The sequence below is a fragment of the Coregonus lavaretus genome, assembly GCF_964263955.1.
Source record: "Coregonus lavaretus genome assembly, chromosome: 16".
NCBI lineage: Eukaryota > Metazoa > Chordata > Actinopteri > Salmoniformes > Salmonidae > Coregonus > Coregonus lavaretus.
In genome coordinates, this window is record NC_140003.1 from 28,079,349 (window position 1) to 28,107,191 (window position 27,843).

The 27,843-nt window shown below is 41.5% G+C and overlaps 1 protein-coding gene across 1 annotated transcript in view; it reads right to left on the minus strand.

The window, feature by feature from the left end:
- Positions 1-27,843, minus strand: part of LOC311143997 (titin-like) — a gene marked incomplete at both ends in the record, with an annotated part of 179,483 nt that overhangs the window by 147,574 nt on the left and 4,066 nt on the right. The window contains 30 exons of the mRNA XM_084179909.1: positions 6,188-6,238; positions 9,171-9,455; positions 9,739-9,970; positions 10,231-10,399; positions 10,513-10,654; positions 10,745-11,005; positions 11,091-11,351; positions 11,456-11,716; positions 11,838-12,101; positions 12,224-12,484; positions 12,728-12,988; positions 13,074-13,337; positions 13,436-13,708; positions 13,828-14,094; positions 14,226-14,498; positions 16,891-18,581; positions 18,724-18,892; positions 19,027-19,191; positions 19,283-19,515; positions 19,634-19,878; positions 19,968-20,195; positions 20,443-20,615; positions 20,927-21,069; positions 21,176-21,406; positions 21,657-21,738; positions 21,869-22,127; positions 22,258-22,323; positions 23,444-23,560; positions 25,852-26,134; positions 26,439-26,659. Coding sequence (XP_084036035.1) covers positions 6,188-6,238; positions 9,171-9,455; positions 9,739-9,970; positions 10,231-10,399; positions 10,513-10,654; positions 10,745-11,005; positions 11,091-11,351; positions 11,456-11,716; positions 11,838-12,101; positions 12,224-12,484; positions 12,728-12,988; positions 13,074-13,337; positions 13,436-13,708; positions 13,828-14,094; positions 14,226-14,498; positions 16,891-18,581; positions 18,724-18,892; positions 19,027-19,191; positions 19,283-19,515; positions 19,634-19,878; positions 19,968-20,195; positions 20,443-20,615; positions 20,927-21,069; positions 21,176-21,406; positions 21,657-21,738; positions 21,869-22,127; positions 22,258-22,323; positions 23,444-23,560; positions 25,852-26,134; positions 26,439-26,659 — 7,831 coding nt within the window. The remainder of the gene's footprint in view (positions 1-6,187; positions 6,239-9,170; positions 9,456-9,738; positions 9,971-10,230; positions 10,400-10,512; positions 10,655-10,744; positions 11,006-11,090; positions 11,352-11,455; positions 11,717-11,837; positions 12,102-12,223; positions 12,485-12,727; positions 12,989-13,073; positions 13,338-13,435; positions 13,709-13,827; positions 14,095-14,225; positions 14,499-16,890; positions 18,582-18,723; positions 18,893-19,026; positions 19,192-19,282; positions 19,516-19,633; positions 19,879-19,967; positions 20,196-20,442; positions 20,616-20,926; positions 21,070-21,175; positions 21,407-21,656; positions 21,739-21,868; positions 22,128-22,257; positions 22,324-23,443; positions 23,561-25,851; positions 26,135-26,438; positions 26,660-27,843) is intronic.

Below are 27,843 nucleotides of genomic sequence, written 5' to 3' on the forward strand. Positions count from 1 at the left end.
GAACCTAGAGATTTGTCCAGATTCTGCATTAATGCCTGATTAGTAATATAACTAGTATGGCTCAGAGGGGAATGCCTCAAATCTTCTGAAAATTCGGATAGTATATACTGTTTGCTCTCACCTGCCATGTCTGCTTCTACCTCAGAAGCAATAGCAATAGCAACAGCAGGTTGGAAGGACACATCAGAACTCCTTTCAACCTTACTGGTCTGGCCTTCTGAAGAGCTTATGTTCTCAGATTTAATGACTACCTTAGCGGCATCACTCGGATCATAGGAGAATGTGAATTTGTGTTTCATAGGATGAGAACTACCATCGTCCTCAGACGTCTCTGCGTCTTTTTCAATCATTTCGAATGGGACTGGTGTTGGAGCAGTGATCCTGATCTCGACATGAGAAGTAGAATATTGTGAGTCTGAAGCACGAGGTCTGTGCAAGACAGCCTGAGGCACCTGTAGAAAGGATTTCTCATCCGTTTTAACGTCCATGTACGATTCAAGTTCCTCGTCAATAATTTGGTCAAGATCTTCTTCACTCATTTCATACTCTGTTGTCACTTTCACTTTACGTGAGGCCACTGGCGATGGTGATTTTCTTAATTGCTCACTCTCAGTAACTTCTAGTGTGGCAGAGGAGGTTGACTTTCCAAATGTATTAGTGATAACACAAGTAAATGTCCCCTCATGGTATATAGTCGGATAGTAGATGGTTAACGTGGTTTCATTCAATTTGATGAGAACATCAAAGTCTGGGTTTTGACCGATTGGTTGGTCATCTTTGAGCCAAGTGACAGTTGGTTGAGGGTCTCCCCGGAAACGACATTTAAAATCTGTCATCTCTCCCCTCTTTACTTTCATGGATGACATTTCTCTCACAAAGATAGGTAGGGATGTTTTTGGTGAAGTCGTATCAAATTCTTTTGTCCTCTGAGGCATGTCCATTTGGTGAAGGTCGTGTTTGGCATCTTTTGATAGCATTTCTCTGTGTTCTTCTTTCCTCTCTGTGGTCCTCATTGACACTTTTTCTTTTTCATCGGGTCTCAATCCTGATTCCCAATTGGAAGGCCCTTCTGCACCAACTTCGGTTTGAGAGCCATGCTGACCAACGTGATGTTCTTTCAAAGGTGAACGGCCTCTCCCAGTTGAGGCTTCTCTACCAGGTGAGCCTTCTTTCACAGGTGATCGACCTCTCCCAAGTGAGCGTTCTCTGCCAGGGGAGGGCTCTCTACCAGGTGAGGTTTCTCTCCCTGGTGAGGACCCTCTAATTGGTGAGGACCCTCTCACAGGTGAGTGAAATCCAAGTGACATTTGATGAAACTTCTCTATATGATGAGAAACAGGTTCATAAGAAGGATCTCCACTGGCGTAAGTTCTCTGATGATGGTGTTGTGAAAGTTCAGCCATAGCCCAATCCTCTTGAGAGACATGCTCACCAATTCGATGTTGTCTCATAGGTGAGGATTCTTTCACAGGAGAGCACTCTTTAACAGGAGAGCGTTCTTTCACAGGTGAGCGTTCATTCACAGATGATCGTTCTCTCACAGGTGAGGACCCAAGGGACATTGTTTGAGACTTCTCATTCTGATAAGAGACTGGTTCAAAATATGAACTCTCATGCTGACCAATGTGATGTTGTCTTATAGGGGAGGGTTCTCTCACAGGTGAGTGTTCTTTCACAGGTTCATTAGAGTAACCTTCATGAGGTCCACTGGCATCGGTTTTCTTTGGGTGTTGTGAATGTTCAGCCAAAGCCCAGTTGGACTCTAATTCAACAGCTTCTTCTTGTTCGGTGAGAACATCTTCTTGCCATTTTAAGATGCGCTGAGCCAAAGCTTCCTCTTCGCTCACAAAATACTCACTCTCGGTCTGCAACCTTGTTTCATCAATAACAGTTTGTGGAGGAGGGGGCCACTGGAAACGTTCATCTTTGAAATCATGGACATCCTTACTCTGGGACTTTTCCTTTGCTGTCCTTTCTGGCGAAGATCTGCTTTCATCTCTGTAGTCATGAGGGGCATGCTCACTCAAGAACCTTTCCTTCGTCATCTTTTCTGGAGAAGGCCTTCTTGGGCCTTCATGGGCTGTATCATCACGGAGAAGCATTTCCTTTGTTGTATTTTCTGCAGAATACTTTCTTCTTACATCTCTGTACTCATGAGGGGCATCCTCAGTCAGGAACGTTTCATCTGCCGTCTTTTCTGGTGAGGAGCTGTCATATCTGTATTCAGGAGCGATATCCTTCTCAGTAAGGACATGTTCCTTCACTGTCTTTTCTTGTGTGGACCTTCTCTCATCTCTGAAATCATGAGGGACATCCTCAGTCAGGAACTTTTCATAGTCTGTCTTTTCTGGGGAAGGCTTTCTTCTTCTCGCTGAATCTGCCTCAGAGTGAGCGGTTGATCCAAGAGTAGTGCCCTCAGCAGCCATTTTTGACTCAGACCGTTTTCTAGCAACATAGGATGAGTAATCTGCACCAACCCAATCAGAATCCAAGTCAACAGCTTTCTCCTGCTCAGTCAAAACGTCTTGCTGCCATTTCATGATTCGATGTGCCAGAGCCTCTTCCTCACTCCCAAACTTTTCACTTTCGCTCTTTAATTCATAAATATTTTCCTGGGATAAGTGGAGCTCTTCACGGGATAAGTGAAGTCCTCCCTGGGATACATGGTGCTCTTCTCGTGTTTTCTTTTCACTGGCACGCCTCTCTCTTGGGGAACGGGGCAAATTCTGTTCACTGTCACTCTTCAATCCAGAAATATTATCCTGGGATAAATGGTGCTCTTCTCCTGTTTTGTTCACACTGGCTCTCCTCTCTTTTGTTTGGGAAAGGGGCAAATTCTGGAAAGGGACAATATTTTCCTGGGATAAACAGACCTTTTCCAGGGATAAATGGTGCTCTTCCCAAGTTTTTTCCCCACTACTCTCTGCACGACTCTCTTTTGGAGAACAGGGCAAATGTTGGAAAGTGAATGACTCAGTTTCTGTTGCAGTTTTTCTCTCTTGCTCCTCACCATAAATATTGGCATGGCTCTCTTTTGGGGAACGGGACAAATTCTGTTCGGTTTCAACCTTCAATCCATTAATATTTTCTTGGGGTACGTGGAGCTCTTCCAGAGTTAAGTGAGCATCTTCCCGGGATACACGGTGCTCTTCTTGTGTTCTCTCACTGGCACTCTTCTCTTTGGTTTGGGAAAGGGACCAATTCTGTTCAGTTCCACTCTTCAATCCATAAACATTTTCCTGGGATAAGAGGACCTTTTCCTGGGATATATGATGCTCTTCCCAATGTTTCTCCTCTCTGACAGTTTCTATCGCTGTTTTTGTCTCTATCTCCTCACCATAAATATGCATTTCAGATCGCATGTATGGCGAATCCCTTGCCTTCGAATGCTCTGTTTCATTCTCAAACTGTTCCTCTTGGTCCATCTGCATTCCCTTTTGCCATTTTCTAATCCTCAAGGCTAAAAGTTTATCTTCACATTCACTTTCAATGTTCTCATAGCGGTTTTCAGCAGAGCTGGGTGGTTGTTCAAATTGTTCTGTGCTCTTCACAGTATCCTCTTGTGTAATACTTGTCTCACTGGAAAGTATTTCCTTCAGTGGTTTGATTGGGCTGGGTCTAGAAAATTCATCCATTGCAGCAATGTTTGGAGATCTCTGTGCAGCAATGTGTGGAGATCTCCTTGTTTCAGCACAAGTTAAGACAAATGTCCCCTCCATCTTTGTCTTTAGGTCTTCAGAAAACCGAGTTTGATTTCCTAAATATTCCTCACCTTCATTTCCTATGTAATGTGCACCTTGATTTTCTAAGTCCTCACCTATCCTTTGTTCGAATCCGACCTCATGTTGAGGTTCCCCTGGAGTAAGGGCCTTTTCATCCATATGTGTTTCAAAGTCTTTTTCTTTTCCTGCCGCTGGTTGTTCACTTTTCAACATTTGAATGGCCCTAGACCGAGACTGAGGTTCAAATGAATGCCTCACATGGGGCTGTGTCGATTCAGCACTATGTGTGGGAATTCTGTCATATCTACCATAGAATTCTGCAGAAACTTTATCGTTTCTATTGTATCTTTCAAAAGGTTGAGCATGCTGTAAATCTCCAGGTAAGGAGGCAGGCTTCTTGACCCTTAATCGATCAACATAATCTGCATAGCTAGATTCACTTGCGTTTGACTCCAAGTCAAACTCTGATGATGACATTGTGGACATAGAGAGCCTCTTTTTTCGTTTGACTGCATTTTGTAACAGGCCAAGCTTTGCTTTTACTTCTCCGTGCAGGCTTTCTGTGTCACTGAATCTATCGCTGTATCTATCACTGCACCTGTCACTGAATTTGTCGCTGAATCTGCCAGTGTGTCTGTCACAGTAGATATCACTGTGTCTGTCATTAAACCTTTCAGACCTACTAACCCTTTCTCCACCAAACATAGAAGGTGGAGAGCGGGCTCGTTCAGATGCGGTTTCATTCAGATTAGTTTCTTTATTTTTCCCTCTTGATGGTGATAAGCTTCTGAAATACAAGGTGCGAACCGGCGCATCCTTAGATCTGGATCTGCCCCTCGGTTTTGACTTTTTATCAAATGGAGAACCAACGCATCTCAGGTCAACCCTGAACTTTCTCTCTTTTTTTTGATCAACCAATGAATCTAAGCTTCCATGAGGTCTAGTTGACCGTCTAACATGGCTTAGATAATTGGCATCTTGTTCTTCCCTCATTGACACCAGAAGTGATGATATGGACTCTGCAGACCCCTCTGTGTTAATAGCCATTACTTTGTAACTGCCGGAGTCTTTATCTTTTATACTATCAATGACTAAACTCGTCACATGCATGTGCATAGTGCTCTCTGTACGTATTCTACGACGGCGTTCTTTCGGAATCGGTCTATTGTTATGAAACCATATTATGGTTGGGATCGGGAAAGCTACCAATCTGCATCTTAATGCAGCAGGTTCTCCCTCTAGAACATTCTGGAATGTCAGCTTTTTTGTAAAAAATGGCTTAATGTTATCAACCCCATTCCATTTGATGGATGAATTGTTGGCTTGATCCAAGTCCTCTTCCGTGTCTGAAAAGGGTCTGCGCATCTGTCCTCTGTTCTCCCGGGATTCAGTCCTTTTATTATAAAACAACTCTGGAAAAAAGAAAAAAACCTTTCAATAAAATTCCCTCTGGGTAAAAAAAAAAGATAATAAAATTCAAATTTTTGAAATGAATATTAATGAAAATATTAAGTACATGCAGCAAGTCACAAAGCCATAAAAAAAACAATTTCACTCACCATATTTGTTCGAATAAACGCAAGACTTGATTCTTTTTTAAAGATTCTGACACGAAAATTGCTGGATGTTTTGTTCCTTCTTCTGTGGACATTTCTTCAAAACATAAATTTCTTAAAAAGCATAATTATTTCCAAAATAACCTGCTCTGCTTTTTTCAATAAGCTTGCTTTTGCTTTACTTAGTGTATTCTTAAGCTAAATATTCCTTACCTGACTTGCAGAAAGATGAATAAACGCCCTTTCTAATCCTTTGAATGAGGGTAAATTATTCAAAAACATTTAATGAGAAACATGACTCTCCAATGATATAAATAAGTAAAACTTGTAAAAGCAGCTCTAGAATTGTATGAGAAGGCGTTTATTCGAACTAATATAGTTTACAGGTATAATCATGTTATTTTAAAAGCAAACAATTAATCACATACCACTATCTGCAAGCCAGTCTAAGAAATATTTGCAGGAGGATAGTTCCAGATGCAATACACTTTAAGAAGCAATTAAAAGATGTGGCTATTCCCATATCTTTTAAAGGATAATTTCCTGAGGTCTGGAAACTTTAAAAGATACACATCCTGCACCTTTTTGGGAATCCATTACAATCCAGTAAGAACCCTCATGCGTAAAGGATAAGATTGATAGATGCCAAAACTCATTTTTCTAAAACTTCTAAAAGCAAGCAGTTTTAATCAGTGCTTGCTGTACAAAAACCAATCACATAATACAAGGACATAACATTATGTCGATATTGAAGAATACATAAGAAGAACATTTTCCATCAAAAACATTTTCCGCTTACATGCAGTGTGAACATTCAGAAATCACTTATCCATATGCTCAGGTACATGTCATTCAACTAAGGCATTGATGAAGTACATTTCAGTAATGAAGAGTGTAAATTAGTCTTACCTTTGACTTCCTGCTCAATGGTTGCTTCAATCTCTTCCTTCATATGGGTTACTGTAAAGTAAATGAAGAGTTGGTGTCATTTAAGACGATAATCTATGATGATGATGGGTACCAATTCCTTTCCATTTTGGCTTCATTTCACCCTTTCTGTATGTGAGAGCCTAGTTCTACAAACTTACAGAAAAAGGGTTGCCCATCAAATTAGATACTGAATTGATCCATCTATCATTTTGAGATTGCTCATTTCAAGGAGCAATATTGGACTTAATGCTTAGCCCAGATGTAATTAATTGCTGGACAAAAATGCTTTTCAGAGGTTATGCTAACAATTTTAACTCAAACTCTTTAACTGATTACAATAATTTGAACGTTTCCACTTTGATGGTACAAACAGGGGTACAAAACAGGGGTACAAACATTGGTACAAACAATCAAAGCAAAGTTTGACAGTCAAGATTCAAGTCCAGATAGGGAGAGGGTATATATAGATAACAACATGCACAGTGCAGAGAGCTATCGCTGAGAGGGATTTCACAACCAAGGACAGCAAGGAGTGAGATAGATGAATGAGAAAAGGAGAATGTACTACCTACTCAAGCTGCAAGGAGAGCAAGGAGTGACAGAGAAGAATGACAAGAAGAGAATGTGTTCTACTCAAGCTGCATATACCCATCTAGGAATTAGAACTAAAGAAGTGACTAACATATTTCTAGTATTCGATTTTAAATTGTGAGGTTAGTAAACTATATAGAATATGGTAAATAAACATTTTTTTCCCAAGAAGAAGAAGAAAGTAATTTGGTTGGTTTAGTGAGAGGTGTCGGTTGGAGAAAGGACATTTGTGAAAATTAATAGATGATTCATTACACGGTAAAATCAAAGGCTAATTCGAGGTAAATAACGAGTTACCTTCTTTGGTTACTGCAAGAGTTGCTGTGCACATCGCCTCTCCGGCGTTATTGGTTGCTTTGCAAGTGTATTGTCCAGCATGCTCAGAGTAAGCGTCGACTATAATTAGCGTGGCAGTGTTTGTCATCTCATCGAAATGAAAGACAATATCTTTGATAGGCTTAATTGGCTGCTGGTTATGATACCAGCTAATATCTGGCTTTGGTATGCTGGACACACAAGCATGGAACCTGGCCACTTCACCATGCTGAACGACGCAGCTTTCTATTGGGTGAATAAAAATGGGCCTTTGGGCAATTTGCTCCTTCTTAACACTTGAGAAGCTTGATGAAAGACTGGATGAGACATGCCTTTGAGAATCAGATGTAATATCCATAGTTTGTTTTTGCCCTGAAAGGAAGCATGTTCAATGAATTGAGTATGATCATTTTTATGGAATGGACACAGATACACATATCCATGTTTGTACATTTCTAGTGAAAGTCATGTGCATAGAGAATAAAGTATATATTTAAGAGGATACTGCATAATCATATTATAGATTGAAGTTATTTATCTGCTAAATTAGTTATCTATGGCTCCAAATGATAATATTTCTAGATATGGCTCAGAAAACGTACCTCAATCCAGAAATGTGTTCTACTCAGAATTGTCCCATTATCCCAACTGTTACACTGAGAAGATTGAACGACTGCCGTTTTTTAAAGTAAACTGCAGTTTTCGTCCTCATGCTAGCTAGCAGTAGCCACAGCAGCCATTATGATATGGCATGTCGCGTTAAACAACAAAGGAGCTGATTGGCTGACACTGCCATTCCAAAATGGCTGTTGTGGCTTCTGCTAACTAGCATAAGGGCAGTTTTCCGAAAAGAAACTAGCAGTCGTTCAACTTTCTCGGTTTAACAGTTGGGATAATGGGACAATTCGGAGTACAACTAATTTCTCATCCCTGGATCTAAGTAGGTTTTCCCCAGCCATATCTCGCGCCAGCTCCACGGTGTCTTAATGTAAACAGGAAGCCTGCCCGACCCCAGCGGAGCTGTAAGCAAGCGTAGAGTCGGAATCTATTCTGGCTATAGGTAACCATCTGGTTACAGAAAGGTATGCAAACTCACCATCAAGTTTCAAATGTGCAGAGCATGTGACCATTCCTGCCGTGTTTCTGGCAACACAGGTGTATTCCCCCTCATCCTCCGAGTACACTCTGGTGATCTCCAGCTGGCAGGTGTCATCAAACGTAGAAATCCTGAAGAAGTCTGACTGCTTAATTTCCTTCTCACCACGGTACCAGGACATCTTCAGAGCTACAAATGGACGATTGGATTTAAAACGACATCTTTTTTTTAGAATAAAATGTTTTTTATTCATTAATAATATTTGTCAGCAAACATGAATACATACATTCAAAATAAAGTTAAATTATATTATTCTTAAAAATTACTGTCTGACAAATTAGCTCTGTCTGATGAAGGTCTCTGACTGAAACATCATAGTATGTTTTTAACAAGGGATTTATAATACATTTTATTTTTTATAATGGAGCGGTTCACCTGCCTCACCTTCTAATGCAACAATAGGACAATAACTAATAACAAAAGGGATTCTTCCACAATTACACCCAATAGAAATTCACAAAAATACTTTTTATTCCAACTCATCCCAACAATGTAATGTGCAAAATACCTTCTCCAGTAACTTTGCACTGGAATCTGGCAGACTCTCCCTCAGTGGTTGAGGTGTTGCTGATTGGTGAGACGATGGTAGGTGGGGACAGAGGAGCTCCAGTGTCAGGAGAAACAACTTCTGAAACTGAAATGAAAGATAATTAGCGACTTTCTTATATTAATAAACCATTTCAGTTCTTTATTTGTGAGGTAATATCTTCGGAAACAAAAACAATGGTCATCTTAGCCCTCTATAAAAAGGTTGATATGATAAAATAATCATATACGGAATGCATAAAATGTGTAAGAATGGTGTACCTTTACAACTAGTTTTTGACAACAATTGGTCTTCTGTTATGTCATCATTTCTGTTGACTTAGCATTATTATCACACAAAAATGTAATTGTTACCTTCTACATTCAGTGCAGCTGAACTGGTGGCAACACCACCCTCATTCTTGGCCTCACAGTTGTAGACTGCTGCATCTTCTGGGAACACTTCAATGAGTAGCAGACAGTGCTCATTCCCATCACGCAGGAACTTGCACTTGAAGCCTGGGGAGAGAGCCTGGGAGTTCTTGTACCAGAACACCTGGGGCTGGGGGACGCCAGTCACTTCCACAGAGAAGCGAGCAGGTTTGCCAGCCTCTACAGACAGGGGCTGCATGTGGTTAATGATCTGAGGTGGCTCAGGGACTAAATGAAAAAGAAAATGAAATAAGAAATGTGATGAAGAAAGATGCAACACTGAGGAAGGCCCATTGTCATCATCACTTTGAATCCAGCTGTTAAAAAATGACATACTGTATCCTCTATCAGCATAGTCTATACCTACTATGCTGCTACTCTAGTAGGAGGGCACTGCTATGCCCTCTACAGGCAAGGACATGTAACTGCAGTTATTACTGTAATTATTACACAGATATAGGGCAATTAAATATATTCTCCCATAAAACCAATACCATGAAGTTTGACTTACTGTTGACATAAAGTGTCACAACGCTCCTGTTCCTGCCAGCGATGAAGGTGTATTCTCCTGCATCACTTCTGTAGGTCTCAGTTATGGTCAGACGATGGAGCTTTCTAATGCAAACATAGCTGAACCTCTGCTCAACGGAAAACTGGAGCTCAACACCGTTCCTCAGCCAGCGACCTTCAATGTCATCCTCATTGACTTCAAACTCAAATGTCGTTCTTTGTTTCTCAACAACCTAGAAATTAATAATGATATCAATCATGTTTAAAATTAAAAGAAAAAGGTTGTTTTTTCTGTACACAAAAATTACATTTTTACATTTTAGTCATTTAGCAGACGCTCTTATCCAGAGCGACTTACAGTTAGTGAGTGCATACATTTTCATACTGGCCCCCCGTGGGAAACGAACCCACAACCCTGGCGTTGCAAGCGCCATGCTCTACCAACTGAGCTACAAGGGACTATGTGTCAAAAATGTGTCAAATACATATTCACCGTCATTTTCTTCTCAGCAGGCTCTGTAATGCGGACATCTTTGCCCTCCACGGTGAGATAAGCCTTTGACATGCTTGTACCAGCAACAACAGAATACTCTCCGGCATCAGACATGCGGACTGACTGGATCATTAGACGGTGCAGGAATTTCTCAGTGGATACGGTGTATCTGTCAAGGCATTCAGAAATAACAGTTAGATACAGATGAATAGTTAAGATTAGTTTATTATGATACCCATTAGTATCTTCACCAGGTCTAATATTGATGGTAATAAGACGTACCTTTCGGAACTGTCCAGCTCCTGTCCATCTTTCATCCACATCACCTGAACATTAGGCTCAGAGATCTCACATTCAAAAGTGGCCCTCTTCTTCTCTGTAATCTTGATATCTTTGATATGCTTGGTGAATTCAATAACGCGAGCTAAAACACAAAGTACAGAAATAAGACCTAAGATTGTGAAATATACAGGAAAATATTTTTTTTGAAAATGGAAGAAAAATAAGAACATACCATCAACATAAAGCTTTGCTGATGACGCAGCAGAACCAGCCACAAACTTGTACTCCGCACTATCACCAAAATGAACATTTCGGATGGTGAGCAAGTGAGTTAGCTGTTTGGTGCGGCTCTGGCATCTTTCTGTGGAGGGAATCTCAACACCATTCTTGAGCCACTTGTAGGTGATGCCCTCATAGTTGACATTCACTTCAAATGTGATTGTGTCTTTCTCCTGTGCATTGAGGTCTTTCAGCATGGAGGTGATCAAAATGGCTAAGGTAAAAAGGAAAATGTTACGATAAGTTCTGACAATAATATGATTAGGGATTACTTCATTGATAATGAAGAGTAAACTTACCATTGACGGTCAAAGTGGCTGAGACTCTGTCATTTCCACAGACAAAAGTGTATTCTGCCGAGTCTTCTCTGCTAGTGTTCATGATCTTGAGCTGGTGAAGTTTGCCCTGCATCACAATCCTGAACTTTTCACTCATTTCAATCTCCACTCCATTTTTCAGCCAGGTGGATGGGACATTGAAGTGTGAAACTTCACATTCAAAAGTGGCCACATGGGTCTCTGGGACTTCAATGTTCTTGATGGGTTTTGTGACACGCAGAGCTGGAAAAATCACATAAAATCTACATTTAAGTAAAAGGTATCAATTGAGTATTCAGCAATCATGTATCCAGTACTCTAGTCTATTCATCAAACTCAATACCGACCTTCAACATATAAAGATGCGCTGCATTGCAGGTTTCCAACTACAGCTGTGTACTCTCCATGGTTGTCAGTCTTCACATTCTGGATGGTCAGCTTGTGAGCTTTTCTCTCAGACAGTATTTTGACGTTTTCACTTGGTTTAAGCTCCTTGTTATTGAACATCCATTTGATAGGGATGTCATCATGGGACAGACTCAGCTCAAAAGAGGCAGTGGCATCCAATAGTGATGTCACATCTTTAGGCTTCTTCACAATCTTGATTGCTGAAAAAGAGATTGATGAGAGTCAAAAACCTCAAAGGGTAAGTAGAAACATTTCAAGTATACATACATTTGTATACTTGATTGTATAAATCAATTTGTGACAGTTAAAATATGCACTTACTCTCAACGTTCAATCTGGCATTAGCAGATAGTTTCCCAAGTTTGAATCCATAAACTGATTCATCGCGTGTGTCGCAGTTCTTGATCTTCAAGGTGTGGACCATGCCATCAGTTGTGATTTCATATTTCTCACTAGGTTTGATCTCTACACCATTCTTAATCCATTGTGAGCCCTTCACATTCTTGTGGGTGAGCTCAAGACTGAACTCTGCCTCCTGTGTCTCAGTGACAGTTTGGTTCTTCAGGGTCTTCTTGACTTTCACAGCTATGAAATCAAACATTAACATTACATTACAGCAGTCATATAGTAATCATATAATAGGCATATATTAATGCTAACACCCGTTTAAAATAAACAACAATTTCCGCTCAGGATTTAACACCTACCCTCAACTCTCAGGTTGGCTGTTGTCTTGGAGTTTGCGACCTGGTAAGTGTATTCACCGATGTCATTGTGTCTGGTTATGGTAATAACAAGACGTCTGACAGCTCCATTGTTCATATGTTTGACATTATCACTGAAGTCCACGGGTTGTCCATCCTTCAGCCACTTGCCCTCAGCAGTTGGGTTGGCCACCTCACACTCCAGCTCAGCTGTCTGAGAGTCAGCCACAGTCACGTCCTGGAGTGGTCTGTTTATGGCACCACCTGGGAACATAGAGACATGGTTTACTTTAGATAACTGGTAAATAGGGTAGTGAAAGGGTAGTGGATGGTGGAGATACAGCTTTAATATGGTATATTAAGAAAATAAGAAACCAATAAGGAACCAATCCGATCTTACTCAGCAGACACCTTTGAGTCAGGGTAGGGAAAATGTCTATCAATTCATGAAATGTACATATTTTCTGAAGGAGTTTACGTAAGAAATCATGAAGATGTTAAACATACCTGACACAGTAAGCTTTGCGCTGGATGTCTGTTCACCAGCAGCGAATGCGTATTGTCCCTCTTCATCCTTCATGGTATTAATGACAGTCAGGCTGTAATATTTGCCCTTGGCCTCAATCTTATGCTTTGAACTAGCTTTGAGTGGTTGTTTCTTGAAGGTCCACACAGCGGCAATGCCAGGGTGGGAAACCTCAACTTTAAATGTTATATTCTGGGTCTCTGTGCAAACTTGATCCTCCATATGCTTGGTGATGTGAATTTCTGTAAAATAACAAAATATGTTGAATAGGGTCTGTATCAATGTAGTTTGAATCAACATCTAACACTATCGGTAAAAACAACTTACTTTCAATAGTCAGTTTACAGCTAGAGTCAGCTTTGCCAACACATAGCTTGTAGGTTCCTTCATCAGAGGCAAAGGTCCTGTGGAATACCAGGCGCTGTTTGGATCCCTTTGCAAGCATCTGGATTCTCTCACTGGGCATCACAAGCTTGTCATTGTGGAACCATTTCACAGAGGTAACATCAGCAGCAGAGATTTTAGCCTCAATAACAGCCTTGGTGCCCTCAACTGAGGTAATATCAGTGAGTGGGCTCAAAATATCAATCGCTGTAAAACACAGAGAATTATTTATTTTTTAAATATCTGATGATTCACAATAGAATTATACCAATATGAATATAGTCAGACTGATAAAATGTACTTACTTTGAATGTTCAACTTCCCAGAGGTGGAGATATCCTGAGCTGGGACAACGAAGGAGTATGTTGCAGCATCGTCTCTGCTCACGTTTTCAACAAGCAGCTTGTGGACCAGTTTGTCGATAACGATGTGGATGCGATCTGTGGCGGAGATTGCTTGGCCATTCTTCATCCATGTTCCCTCAACGTTTTCCTGAGAGAATCGCACTTCTAACTGAGCGATGTCACCCTCGCAGATCGTCAGGTCAGTGAGGGGTTGCATCAGTGTCACAGGGCGCACTGAAGGAAAAGACATTGACATTACTACACTGTTCATCCCACTTTTTCAACAGTAATGGTTGTCTTGACATGGATTGGAAGAGAACAAGCTAATTACACTAATAACAATCACAACTCACGTTTCATCTTCAGGGAGGCACTGGTCTGCATATCAGCAATTTTGAATGTATATTTTCCCTGATCTTCTTTCTTGACGTCTTTGACACTCAAGGCATGGCGTCCACGACGGGAGGAGGTAACATATTTGCTGCTGGGAGTGATTTCCTTGTCATTGAAGTACCATGTACCTTCAGCATCCTCTCGAGATAATTCAACCTCAAACTCCCCAGAGTAGGTCTCAGGCACTTCAATGTTCTCCAGCCTCTTCAGAATTGACAGTGAAGCACCTGCACAATGAGACATTACTAAGTATAACTGTTTCAAAAGTTACTGTTTGTATTCCAACTTCACTATTTTCACAGTTGAAAATAATTGTTGAAGTCAGTGATATAGTAATATAGTAAGAAAAACTGCCAACCTTCCACATTGAGTCTGGCAGTGGTCCTGATGTGGTCATCTTCAACAACAACACAACTGTAGTCTGCATCGTCCTTCATGTTGATGATCAGTACAGAAAGGAAATGAACCTTTCTGTCTGAGTGCATCCTGTATTTGTCTCCAGAGAAAATCTCAACATTGTTCTTCAGCCATTTGACTTTGACAAAAGGCTCATTTGTTTCACACTCAAAGGTCGCCATGGTGTCCTTCTCTTTAGATTCCACATCCTCTAGTTGTTGAGTGAAGCTAATTACTGTAATGGCTAAAGTGAAACAGAGGAAATACACATATTTAATATGCATTTTCAAGGTGGACATACAACAGTTCTCTATAGTTCTCTATGCAAAATTGCATACAACGTTTAAATGCCCAGTGCTGTCAAAAACTTGATTTTCGCCTGTTTCATATATACAGCGCATTCAGAAAGTATTCAGGCCCCTTGACTTTTTCCACTTTGTTACATTACAGCTTTATTCTAAAATGGATTTTTTTTTTATCCTCATCTATCTACACACAATACCCCATAATGACAAAGCGAAAACACATTTTTAGAAATGTTTGCAAATGTATAAAAATAAAAAAACTGAAATACCTTATTTACATAATTATTCAGACCTTTTGCTATGAGACTCGAAACTGACCTCAGGTGCATCCTGTTTCCATTGATCATCCTTGAGATGTTTGTACAACTTGATTTACCTGTGGTAAATTCAATTGATTGGACATGATTTGGAAAGGCACACACCTGTCTATATAAGGTCCCACAGTTGACAGTGCATGTCAGAGCAAAAGCCAAGCCATGAGGTCGAAGGAATTGTCCGTAGCGCTCTGAGACAGGATTGTGCCGAGGCACAGATCTGGGGAAGGGTACCAACATTTCTTTGCAGCATTGAAGGTCCCTAAGAACACAGTGGCCTCCATCATTCTTAAATGGAAGAAGTTTGGAACCACCAAGACTCTTCCTAGAGCTGGCTACCCGGCCAAACTGAGCAATCGGGGGAGAAGGGCCTTGGTCAGGGAGGTAACCAAGAACCTGATGGTCACTCTGACAAGCTCCAGAGTTCCTCTGTGGAGATGGGAGAACCTTCCAGAAGGACAACCATCTCTACAGCACTTCACCAATCAGGCCTTTATGGTAGAGTGGCCAGATAGAAGCCACTCCGTAGTAAAAGGCACATGACAACCCGCTTGGAGTTTGTCAAAAGGCACCTGAAGGACTCTCCGACCATGAGAAAGAAGATTCTCTGGTCTGATAAAACCAAGATTGAACTCTTTGGCCTGAATGCCAAGCGTCACGTCTGGAGGAAACCTGGCCCAATCCCTACGGTTAAGAATGGTGGTGGCAGCATCATGCTGTGGGGATATTTTTCAGTGGCAGGGACTGGGAGACTAGTCAGGATCAAGGGAAAGATGAAAGGAGCAAAATACAGAGATCCTTGATGAAAACCTGCTCCAGAGTGCTCAGGACCTCAGACTGGGGCGAAGGTTCACCTTCTAACAGGACAATGACCCTAAGCACACAGCCAAGACAACGCAGGAGTGGCTTCAGGACATGTCTTTGAATGTTCTTGAGTGGGCCAACAAGAGCCCGGACTTGAACCCAATCGAACATCTCTGGAAAGACCTGAAAATAGCTGTGCAGCGACGCTCCCCATCCAACCTGACAGAGCTTAAGAGAATCTGCAGAGAAGAATGGGAGAAACTCCCCAAATACAGGTGTGCCAAGCTTGTGGTGTCATACCCAAGAAGACTCGAGGCTGTAATCGCTTCCAAAGGTGCTTCAACAAAGTACTGAGTAAAGGGTCTGAATACTTATGTAAATGTAATATTTATGTTCTCTTTTTAATACATTTGCAAAAAATTATAAAAAACAGTTTTTACGGTGTATTGTGTGTAGATTGATGAGGAAAACAAACAATTTAATCAATTTTAGATTAAGGTTGTAATGTAACAAAATGTGAAAAGAGTCAAGGGGTCTGAATACTTTCCGAATGTACTGTATTTCCACAATATGAGGTTGGAATAATACTGTGAAATTGTGAAAATGATAATGGCCTTTTAGGTTAAGAGCTGTTTGAAAAGACTGCCTGAAATGTCAGCCTTTTTCGGTGGGATGGCACCTGGTGACACCTGGCGGTAAATTAGATAATAGACCAATAAGAGTTCAAAACCTTTGCTAATAACAGCTAGTTTTCAGTTTTCCCCTCCCTAATCAGTCACTCCGAGACTGTCCTAGCAAAATTCTTGCTTGAGAAATTGCTCTTTGCTAAGAAGCACTTTTTTTGTTGTTGACCATTTTAATTGAAAACAAATCACAGTAAAGTACTTAATTGTTACCCAGAAATGATTTGATATTGAGATAAGCCCTCCTGTAGCTCAGTTGGTAGAGCATGGCGCTTGCAACGCCAGGGTTATGGGTTCGTTTCACACAGGGGGCCAGGATGAAAAATGTATGCACTCACTAACTGTAAGTCGCTCTGGATAAGAGCGTCTGCTAAATTACAAAAAAAAGATATACTTTTTTTTTTTTTTACAATAAGAAAAATATATATACAAAAATAAAAAATATATATAGAAACGGCTGCATTGGACCTTTAACTATTTGTAGAATACAAGCTTCATATGCATTGAAATAGATAATTTACCTTGCACCAGCAGGAATGCATGGCTTGATGTCTCTCCAGCAATGTTCATTGCTTTGACCATGATGCTAGCAGAGTCTTCTGCTGTGACATCTCTGACCACTAATTCACACACGTGGTCTTCAGGCCAGTACCAGTAAATACGATCTGTCTTCTCCAGCAGAATTCCATTCTTGAACCACTGGCACTCAGGTTCTGGTTTGCCGACAACTCTGACTCTGAAGCGAACTTCCTCGGTCTGAGACACGGTCTGGCTAGCAATGCGTTCCAAGATCTTTGGAGCTTCCATGCTGGGAGAGAGCTGTACTCTCTCTGGTTTGATTGTGGGGATGGTGAGTTGCCCCTCCTCCATCTCTTTCTTCTTCTCAGCCTCAGTCAACTCTTTCATGTGATGAAGCAGTTCTTCCTTCCTCTTCCTAAGCATATCCTCATAGGACTCATCCTTCCTTTTGGACTTTAGCTCCACAGCAGTGATGGCTTCATAATAACCTTCCTCTGTCCTGCGCTTAAATTTGCTCTTCAACTCGTCGGTCTCCTCTGTGGACTTCTCATGGATGACTCTTTCAGTCTTCCTCAGTTTGACAACTTCCTTTGGCTGGGCATCAGCTGGTCTGTCAACCTTCACAACTTCAAAGCTAACTCTCCCATGTTCAGTAATTTCATGTTCCTTTGGTTCAGGGACGCGACGGAGAATGGATCTGAAATCCTCTCTCTGTGTGATCTCGAGCTTCACCAGATGCTCAGCTGTGCCCTCTGGGTTCTCTGCTACCACTTTGACATCTCCTGCATCGTATGACTTGATATCTATAATTTCAAGATAGTAAATACCATCATAGCGAAGTCTCATTCTCTTGCTCTTGCGAATGAGCTGTCCATTGAGGTACCAGTTAACCTTAGGCGTAGGATAACCGATTACTCTGCAACGGAATCTTGCAATGTCACCTTCCAGCACTCTTGCTGGCTCGGGAAGAAGGACAATTTCAGGCTTTGACTTCTCTGAATACTCATCCCCAGTGACTCCAGAAGGACCTCCCTCGTGAGCCATGCGCTCCATCTCATCAATTCTGTGTATTTCCCTCCTGCCCTCAGGTAACTGAGTCTCCTCAACAAGGCTCTTCTCATCCTTTACAATCAGTGTAGCTGAGGTCTGGTCAACTCCAAACTTGTTAGTGGCTCTGCAGGTGATGACACCACTATCTCTGGCATAGGCAACTTCAAAGTCAAGACTACAGTAGCCAAATTCATTAACCATGCGCAATCTGTTAGCAGCTGCCAGGGGTTTGCCATCATGCAACCACTCAACCACCATAGTGGGATCACCAATTGGGGTCAGTCTGCATTCAAAATGGACTGGGCCAAAACGCTTCAGCCTGACAGAAGTCAGCTTCTTCTTGAACTGTGGTTTCTGCTGCTTGTCCTTGTCATATAGGTCATCCTCCTCCCACTGCTCTTGACCATAACGGAGATGCAGGGGTTCCAACTCTGGAGCTGCAATGTCCTTGGCCTTGTAGGTTCCTTTGGTGATAATGATTCTCCTCTCTGGCGCAGGTTCAGCAGCATCCACCTCAATGTTGACCCTGCAGCGAGTGGTATCTCTTCCAGCTTTGTTAATGGCTGTGGCTGTATACCAGGCACTATCAGAGCTTACCGACTGTGGGATATGGAATTTGGCTTCTCCCTTGATGCCCTCAATCCTACAACAGACATCATCGTTAGTAAATCAGCATTATGTATAGCCATGTAAAATAAAGATCGTGACTGGAGAGGTATTTAGTGCACATTATGTATATCATAGGCATGTGCACATTGTGATAACAGTTGGGTCAAAACACATACTTGATATTTGGGTGCTTCTGTGGGGAGATGATGTCGCTGTTTTTCAGCCAAACAATGTCAGGCAGGGGGTTTCCGATGGCTTTGACAGCCAACTCAACGAGAGTTCCTTTCTTGACACTGACATTCTTCAGCTTCTCAATAAACTGGGGTCTAATCAAGTTTTCTTTGGCTGTAAATGGAGAAACATATACGAGGACAATGCTATCAGTCAACAATGGTATATGATGTATTGATATAAAGTGACAATTCATTTTGAGCTTCAAATGAGGATTGAGTATACTACATGCAAGACAAAGATCTTACCATCAACTGTAAGTGTCATGGACACAGAGCTTTTTCCAGCTCTGTTTTGAGCAACTACCGTCCACTCTCCAGAGTCATGGGGCATGGCTGGAACCACAATCAGTGACTGAGTTCCATCTTCCTTCACCACTATCTTGTGTGTGTAATCATTGACAACTTGTTGCCCTGAAAAGAAGAACACAAAGAGAGGAATAAATGTATGATTTTGATCAAACTAGTTAGATGAGAGAAGAGAATATGTTTTCACATCACTTACCATTGTGGAACCAGAAGGTGTCAGGCATGGGTCTACCAACTACTTTCAGGTCAAATCTGGCAGTCTGCCCTTCAGCACACTTGAATGACTGTGGCTTCAAGACAAACACAGGCTTGTACAGTCTCTCCAGCTGACTCTCATCAGTGTCATCAAGCCTGCGAGCAGGGGAGCGTGCGGGAGAGCGACTAGTAGAGCGTCCGGGAGAGCGACTCAGAGATCTTGGGGACTGGGACCTGAGCAAATAAATACCAAAATCAGTGATACTTGGGAAGTTTTTATGATGGCTATGTTAAACAAATATAAATTAAAATCTGGTAATAACCCTGTTACATTTGGTAGTTAAAATCTCACCTAATTCTCTGCATTGCCTGAGGTTCAGGCGTGTAACTCTGAGCTCCTGCAACGGCAGTGGGCTCCACATACAGTTTCCCTGAGCTCACAGAGTTGCCCTTCATGTTGCTAGCTAATGCTGTGTAAACACCCTCATCCTCTGGCAGCACCACAGGAAGACGCAGGCTGGCTCTACCATCCTGAAGACTCTCCATTTGGTAACGGCCACCATGATGGATACGCTTGCCATCTTTGTACCACACAATCTTTTGAAAGACAAGAAACGTTTGATGAATATATACAACATTTTATATTAAACTCAATGTAAAATACAAGTACATGGTTTCTTTACTACCTTGGGCAGTGGAGTTCCTGCCATTTTGCAGTGGAAAGTAACACCCATTCCTTCCATGATCCTGTAGTTTTTAACTGGAGTGGTAAAGGCTGACTGTAAAGCCTCACGATCTGCACAAGTCACCATCTCTTCCCGATCCTCAGTCACAATTTGTTGGTAGGTAATTTGCAGGATGCGGATCTCAATCTCATGGATAATCCTCTCCTCAAAGGAAGAAATCTGGAGTTCCTGTAAAAAACACATTGGACTAAAGCATGCTGTTGTCTCATTTCATAACAGGTGGTTGAGAACAAATCAAATGCCATAACATCACAATAATTACGTTTACATTTTAGTAATTTAGTAGATGCTCTTATCCAGAGTGAATTAAACAACCACATATCACAGTCAGTAAAACTTTCCTCCATAAAACAGGTATCAGCAAAATAAGTTCTGTATTGTATAAGTAATGTATTGTTTCTTTTCATGCGCATACCTGCGTTGAAACAAAGCTTTGTGTTTGTGCTTGCTGTGTCATTCTCCTCTGCCTATACATCTGGTTGTCGTCATATTCGCTCACAACAACAGGGGGTACATCCACCTGCACCGTTGTAATTACTTCACTCTTATATGTCATTTCATGTTTCTTCATGTATTCTTCATATTCCCCTGTAAACAAAATATACGATGTGTAAACAAAAGTTAAAACATTATGGTCTGGTTTCATGGAACCAGATAAAGCCAATGAGTGTCCCAAATGGCACCCTATTCCCTATATAGTGCACTACATTCGACCAAAGGCCATAGGGCTCTGGTCAAAAGTAGTGCACTACTGTATGTAGGGAATAGGGTGCCATTTAGGATGCTAGGGAATAGGGTGCCATTTAGGATGCACCCTATTACTGGATTTAAAAGCAACGTCAACTGAGCATGGTTTGTAGTCCATGAGATTAAACAACATTTTGATTAAAGCAACTGACCTTCCTCCAGCAGTCCAGCTGAGGCAGAGGCTTCTCCAAGTGGGTTCCTGGCAAAGATGGAGTACTCTCCAGCATCATCAGCAAACGTCATGGAGATCTCCAATTTACACACTCCGCTTTCCTTATTGTAGTGGACTTTATATCTAATGGGTGAATAAGTTATACATTTTAAACAGTACAATGAATGATCAACTCAGTCTTACAAATGCAAAATAGAGAGGAATTGAAAATGTGTCACAAGTAGGCTACCTGTATCCTGTAGTAAGGGGCACTCCACTCTTCTTCCAAAAAATGTGTGGCTTGGGGTTGCCTCCGATCTGGCACTCAAAGACAACACGTCCGCCCTCCACCAACTTCTGTACAGTTGGCTTCTTGACAAAGAAGGGAGCGACGGCATCTGCAGTATCCACTGGTGAACCTGCGGTGGCGGTGGCAGCGCTCACCTCCGACATGGTCTCCTCCTTCGCTTCAGCAGTAAAGCTGTTTGAAGGGCATTCGAAATATACAGTAATTAGGGCAAATGTAATATCAAACAAGTCAAATGACTTCCTCCCCATTCGCAAAACTCAATCAGGGAAGATTCACTATGATTTGCTGGTGAATGGTTTCATAATGTTTGATAAGTATCATAGAATGATTCCGTTTTCCCTTGTCAATAAATGGCACATGATTCATAATTGTCCATGTCAAGAGTTTCCAAATGTAGTGGTATAAAATAGTTAGCACTCACAGTTTCTCTTGAGTAGTAAGGTCAAACACAGTGACTGTTCCTTGTTGTGTCATCTCTTCCCTGGTCTCTATCTCCTCGGTTACTAAAAGGAAGAAATGTATACAAGTATTAGCACATTCATAAACCTATAAACCATTCGGCAGTACAGTATTACACCTCAACAGTACGTAGTTTTGTAGACAGAAATGTTCAAAACTAAACTGCCTGTTTACCTTTGACAAGCAGGTAACAGGATGTGCTGATAGTTCCAGCCTCGCTAGTAGCAGTGCAAGTGAAGCGACCGCTGTCTTCTGCGAAGGCCTCGCGGATGACCAGACGGGCACATTTACTCTCATAAGTGATCTGGAAGTCAATGGAGCTCTCAATTCTGTAGTCCTCCCTGAACCACATGATGCCAGGGGCAGGGTGACCAGAGATTTGGCATTCCAGAGTCACAGACTCACCCTCAGTCACAGTCACGTTCTTCAATCCCTGAAAACAAAATAAAAAACAATAGTTTTACTGACCTGTTGATATTTAGAAAAAGACGAATGGAAAGGACGCCTGAATAGACAACAATAACTTATACGACCTGAAATACATCCACAAGAGAAATACTTACAGCTACAAGAGTAGGTGGCACAACTGGCTCTTGTGCAGGTGATGGGACTGCTGCAGTCTCAACGAGCTATGGAAAATGCACATAGGTCACAAAGAGTCACATACAGTACAGTATCTGAACTTGACTTTGGGAGTGGTGAAAGATGGGTAAAATGGAAGCAAGTTAAGAGTGAATCCTGAAAAGACAAAGACGGGTTGTGACACAGGCTGGGAACAGATATATGAAGAAGAAAAGAGGAAGAGGATAGCAAGGTGGGCTTTCTTTGTGATGCAGATGGGTTCTGAAACAAAGAGAACGTGGCGAGGCTTCGGCGTTATGGTGAAGAGAAGGTGTACTAATACCACTCAGTGAGGTGAGACGCCACACAGTGTTATTTAGAGAGCACAACACTCCGGACTACAAACCTTTGTTTCCAAATCTTTATACATTTGCTCCGTTTCCCCTGTAAACGTAGCGCCTATCTGAGTCTGTAACTGAGTGCCGAAATGCGTCTTATATCTCTCGGAGATATCCTTAAACGGAGATGGGGTTGGCGCTGGCATCATGTCCACAACCTTACGGTGGAGACTAGGAGATGGAGGCTTGACTGGCTTGATGATCTTTTGAGCAGCATGTGCAGAGGTAGAGGATAACTCTTTCTGCAGTGTGGCAATAGCAGAACCTGCTATTGAAACCTGACCAACCCAAGGAGAATAGCATTATCATCACGAATCAGAACAACACATTATGATATTGTCTGCTTTGTTTAGAAATATTAAGGCTGATCACTCAAAAATATAATGGAATGGATGACGATCTATACGGATGAAGTGAGCATTAGTTTATAGGAAATATTTGCTAAGCTAAATATTGTTGATTTCTAAGAGTTAATTTTTATGGTGTGTCCTGAGAAGAGGTAGAATTAAGTTATTTAGAATGAATATTTATTCTGTGTACAATGCATAATACGGCAGTGCAGACTGTGTGTTAGGACTGGATGGTCTGTTAAGATTAAATGTGGTTGAACATAAACTGTATATCGAGAGATAATAGAGATCAAAACAGTTTTATGTCAGACAGGTTTAAGAGACCTATTGCATAGTTGACCAGAGAGGCCAGCAATGTATTACTTGATTATTACTTTATCACTTAAACTGAGGCATTAAATCGTGTGTACCACTGCTTGCCTGATATGTCCTAGGCTTACCTCATAGCTATGGTCAGGTTTAGGAACAGTAACTTTTGAAACTGTGAAATGTGGAATTGGGGATGGTGCGAGGGCAGTTTCCATGGGGGCGGTAGTAGTTTCTGTACTTCTTTGTATCTAAAGTAACCAACAAAGTGTTATAGAGTAAGGGCAAGTCAACTCAATGCAGAACTCCTGAGAAACCTATCAGAGAAAATTCAGCATCTTTTTATATTTAAAAAGATAGCAAACCTGCGTAACATGAATACTCTGCTCATCAGCTGTTGTTTGAATCGATGGTGGTGGTATTATTGGTATTTGCACCATTGGCAATGTTGCAGCCTCAGTTTTCACTGTGACTTGTTGCTCAGTAGTAGCCATCATCGTCTGCTGTTTTAAATCAGAGTGTATGGTTTCCTCTTCAGCATGACCCCCCTCAGCATGCAAAGGCTTCCGAACACGTGCTAGGTCGACAGCAGCAACCACTGTAGCCTTTGCCTCCGCTTTTTTCCCACCCTCAACCTTTGAGACAACAAGCAATCAATGTCATACATACAGCACATAGATATCATACATAGCATCCATGGCAGCAGTCACTACGACAGCAAACAGATTCACATAATGATGACAAACAGGAAAAACATTATACCCGTGGATAAAAACAAACAAATGTTGTGTGCATTACCTGGTAATAACATGTCATCATTAATGCATGGAATCATGTTAGTTTAGTTTAATTGGTTGTGCAATAGTGAAAATGAACATGCAGTTGACTAATTGAAATACCAATAATTTTTGCTCAACTGACTTGGGACCGCATTTTCCTCTTAAACATAGTGATATGCAGTTACATATTACGATATTATTTTTTTATTTGTATAAAATAAAATAAATATGTATATAACTTATTATATATATATTTTGCTAGGTAGCGTTAGCTAGTGCTAGTCAGCTGTACCTATGCCAAAACTCTGGTATTTTTCATCCTATAGCTTGTTCTCCATCTTCTTTTTAAATAGTGAGGCAACATGTTTTTCAGCACTTATTTCCATTACTGATCAAAAAACAAATTTTCTCTTGGCTCGCTCGTCTCTCTGCTGCAGACATATAGAGAGCAATATGTTTGGAACATCAAATCGCAATGAAATCACAGTAACGAATAGCAATACATATAGAATAGTGAGAATCGCAATACATATCGTATCGGCACCTAAGTATCGTGATAATACCATATCGAAAATGGGACCTGTGTAGTGATTTCAACTTAAATAGTGCTTACATACAGTATAGGTGGGGTGAGTGATTCAGGAAAGTGCTCAGAGTAGTAAACAAAACATTAAGTGGCATCTTTAAGCTACCTGCTCCTCGGTTGTCATCATACATGTAACAGTAGAGATTTCAATCTCTCTGTTCTGTACCACAGTGTCATCAGTGTGTGTCGCTATAGTTGGTTCAACAGCTATAGAATCTGGCATGATCTATATGATAAACATAGCCATGGGCAGGAGAGTAATATATTAGGTGAATAAATAATCAGAATATGACTAACACATATCGACATTATGGGGGAGCTCAACAACACCAGTGGGAATGTGAAAAATAAACCATAGGGAATGTGACAAAATCACAGATGGTTGTGAGGTCAAATATGTGGGTACGGTGAAATTACCACAATTTAAAATGGAAAATGCTCTATGTTGATCAGGGATAATATTGTTAAGCGTGAGGGGAGTCTACCAATGTGGGGGTGTGGTGACAGAAAAAAGGGAAATAAATAAATAATGGATGTGAAGGGAGGGACAAAAGGGTTGTACTTCATTAATTAATTAACTACCTGTTCCCTTGTTGTGGACATTAACACCACAGTAGTAGAGGTGCTCTGTGTCTCTGTACTGGGTGTCACCACAGGCACAGGCTCTGGCACCGGCACTGTCTCTGGTGTAAAACCAGCAGACTTGCGGCTGCGAGCCTGGTCCACAGCTGCTACCACAGTAGCTACAGCAATGCATTTATCATCCATCTCATGCTGCGCCTCCTAGCATACATTAGTAACGTTAACTTAGGATCCAATCAGAAGTCATCAGTTTTTTGATAATAGCTTCAAACGTCATTATCATATTACTGATAATAGATGCAATCTTAAATAGCTGCAATCATCACATAGGGGGCTGGCATCACTTTCTAAATTCAGACAACCTAGCCTAATGAGCCATGTTAGATCCCAAAATACATCCAGGTAGTCAAACGTTCATTGGACAGGATATTGAAACTCATTTAGGCCTCAAAAAGAGAGCGAATCAGCAAATCAAATAAGTTCACAATCTTAAAACTCTTATGAACTCTCATGCACATTCAGCAATCAGCCACAAGATGGCTCTGCCACAGAGAGAGTTGAGAGAGGGGCCCCTAAGAAATAAGAATGTCCTTACCTCTCTCACAGCGACACCAGATACAGCGGACCCAGTCGTTTGCAATCCATAAGAGCCCTCCCAGTGCTGCTCCATGTGAACATGAGTGGCAGACATGGAAGTCTGGGCATGGGTGGCACTTGAAGTCATGCTGCTGGAATAGCTGCTGGACCCTTCAACAAAGTCTCCCTGCTTCCATGGTGGGAGGACATCAGGACCATGGGCTACCTGTTTGCGTGTGGTCAGTGGGGATTTGACTGGTCTGATTGGGGACACAGACAGTCTTGAAGTGGGGGATACGGGCCTGCATTAAACAAAGAGAAAATATAAATGTAAAACATTTACATTATTCGTATATTACCTGGTACCAAATGGTGTTTTGTAGTGTAAATAGACAAACAAGTAATTCATATGTTCATAATGTAATTATTGTTTTACCAGGTCACTTCTAGGGAGCCTAAATACCTGGTCATTTCTGTATTATAAAATAACATGGTCTTATTCCCTATGGAGATTGAGGTGAACTATCTGTCTGTATTATATGGGTGGAATATTGTTGCACTCGCTACACTTCATTGTTAATGTAGGATTGAAATAACGTTTTTTACCTAACAGGGGCCGGAGTGGGTGCCTTGACATGTCTCACAGGTGATGGTGACTGATGACGTCCCCCTGCAACCCTGGCTGCAAGAGATGATGGTGTTGGGGACTTGGAGGTTGAGGTTGGCTTAGGGGGCACACGTGGTGGGGTCTTGTGTGCTAGATGGCTCACTACACCACCTTCAACATGCATTTGCATGGATGAGGATTCAAAATGAGCCTCCATACTCTGAAAATAAAACAACAACATTAAAGGTTAGTGTTTTATTGAAATAAAAGTGTATTTATCTGACTGAGCTTCAACAGACAGACAGATACAACTGCCAATTGCCAAAATAAAGGAAACACCAACATAAAGTGTCTTAATAGGGCATTGGGCCACGACGAGCCAGAACAGCTTCAATGCACCTTGGCATAGATTCTACAAGTGTCTGGAACTCTATTGGAGGGATGCGACGCCATTCTTCCACGTGAAATTTCATCATTTGGTGTTTTGTTGATGATGGTAGAAAACGCTGTCTCAGGTGCAGCTCCAAAATCTCCCATAAGTGTTCAGTTGGGTTGAGATCTGGTCATTGAGATGGTCATGGCATAAGTTTTACATAGTTTTCATGCTCATCAAACCATTCAGTGACCACTCGTACCCTGTGGATGGGGGAATTGTCATCGATGGGGCCTCCAGTAGCTCAGTTGGTAGAGCATGCCGCTTGCAATGCCAGGGTTGTGGGTTTGATTCCCACAGGGGGACAGTATGAAAAATGTATGCACTCACTAAAACTGTAAGTCGCTCTGGATAAGAGCGTCTGCTAAATGACTAAAAATGTAAAAAATGTAAAATAGCCATGGTAGCCAAAATAATGGCCTGCCCAGCATTTTTATACATGACCCTAAGCATGATGGGATGTTAATTGCTTAATTAACAGGAACCACACTTGTGTGGATGCACCTGCTTTCAATATACGTTGTATCCCTCATTTAGTCAAGTGATTCCATTATTTTGGCAGAGAGAGAGAGAGAGAGAGAGAGAGAGAGAGAGAGAGAGAGAGAGATAGATAGATAGAGGCAATTCTGCTTTGGTTGGAGAGAGGTAACATGCTGCTGTGTTGTGTGTGGAGCTCTGCAGTCAAGGGTATGCCAGGGAATTGTCAGATCCAGGACCAGGCCTTAACTCGTCTCGTAACTGAAGTCCAATAGGAGAGACAGTGGAAAGGGAACCAGTCCAGGCGCATGTACAGCGCTTGCAAAACGCCTACCAATCACTGTTTCCTTTAGAGTATTTATATAGAGAAACATTGTTAGATGTATGATTGAATTGTATATATTTTCTATGCTCTAATTAATGGCGCTGCCCAGATTGTTGGCTATGGGAGCGCCAACAAAGTACTGTTAGATTTTGTCTTTTGGAGCGCTCGC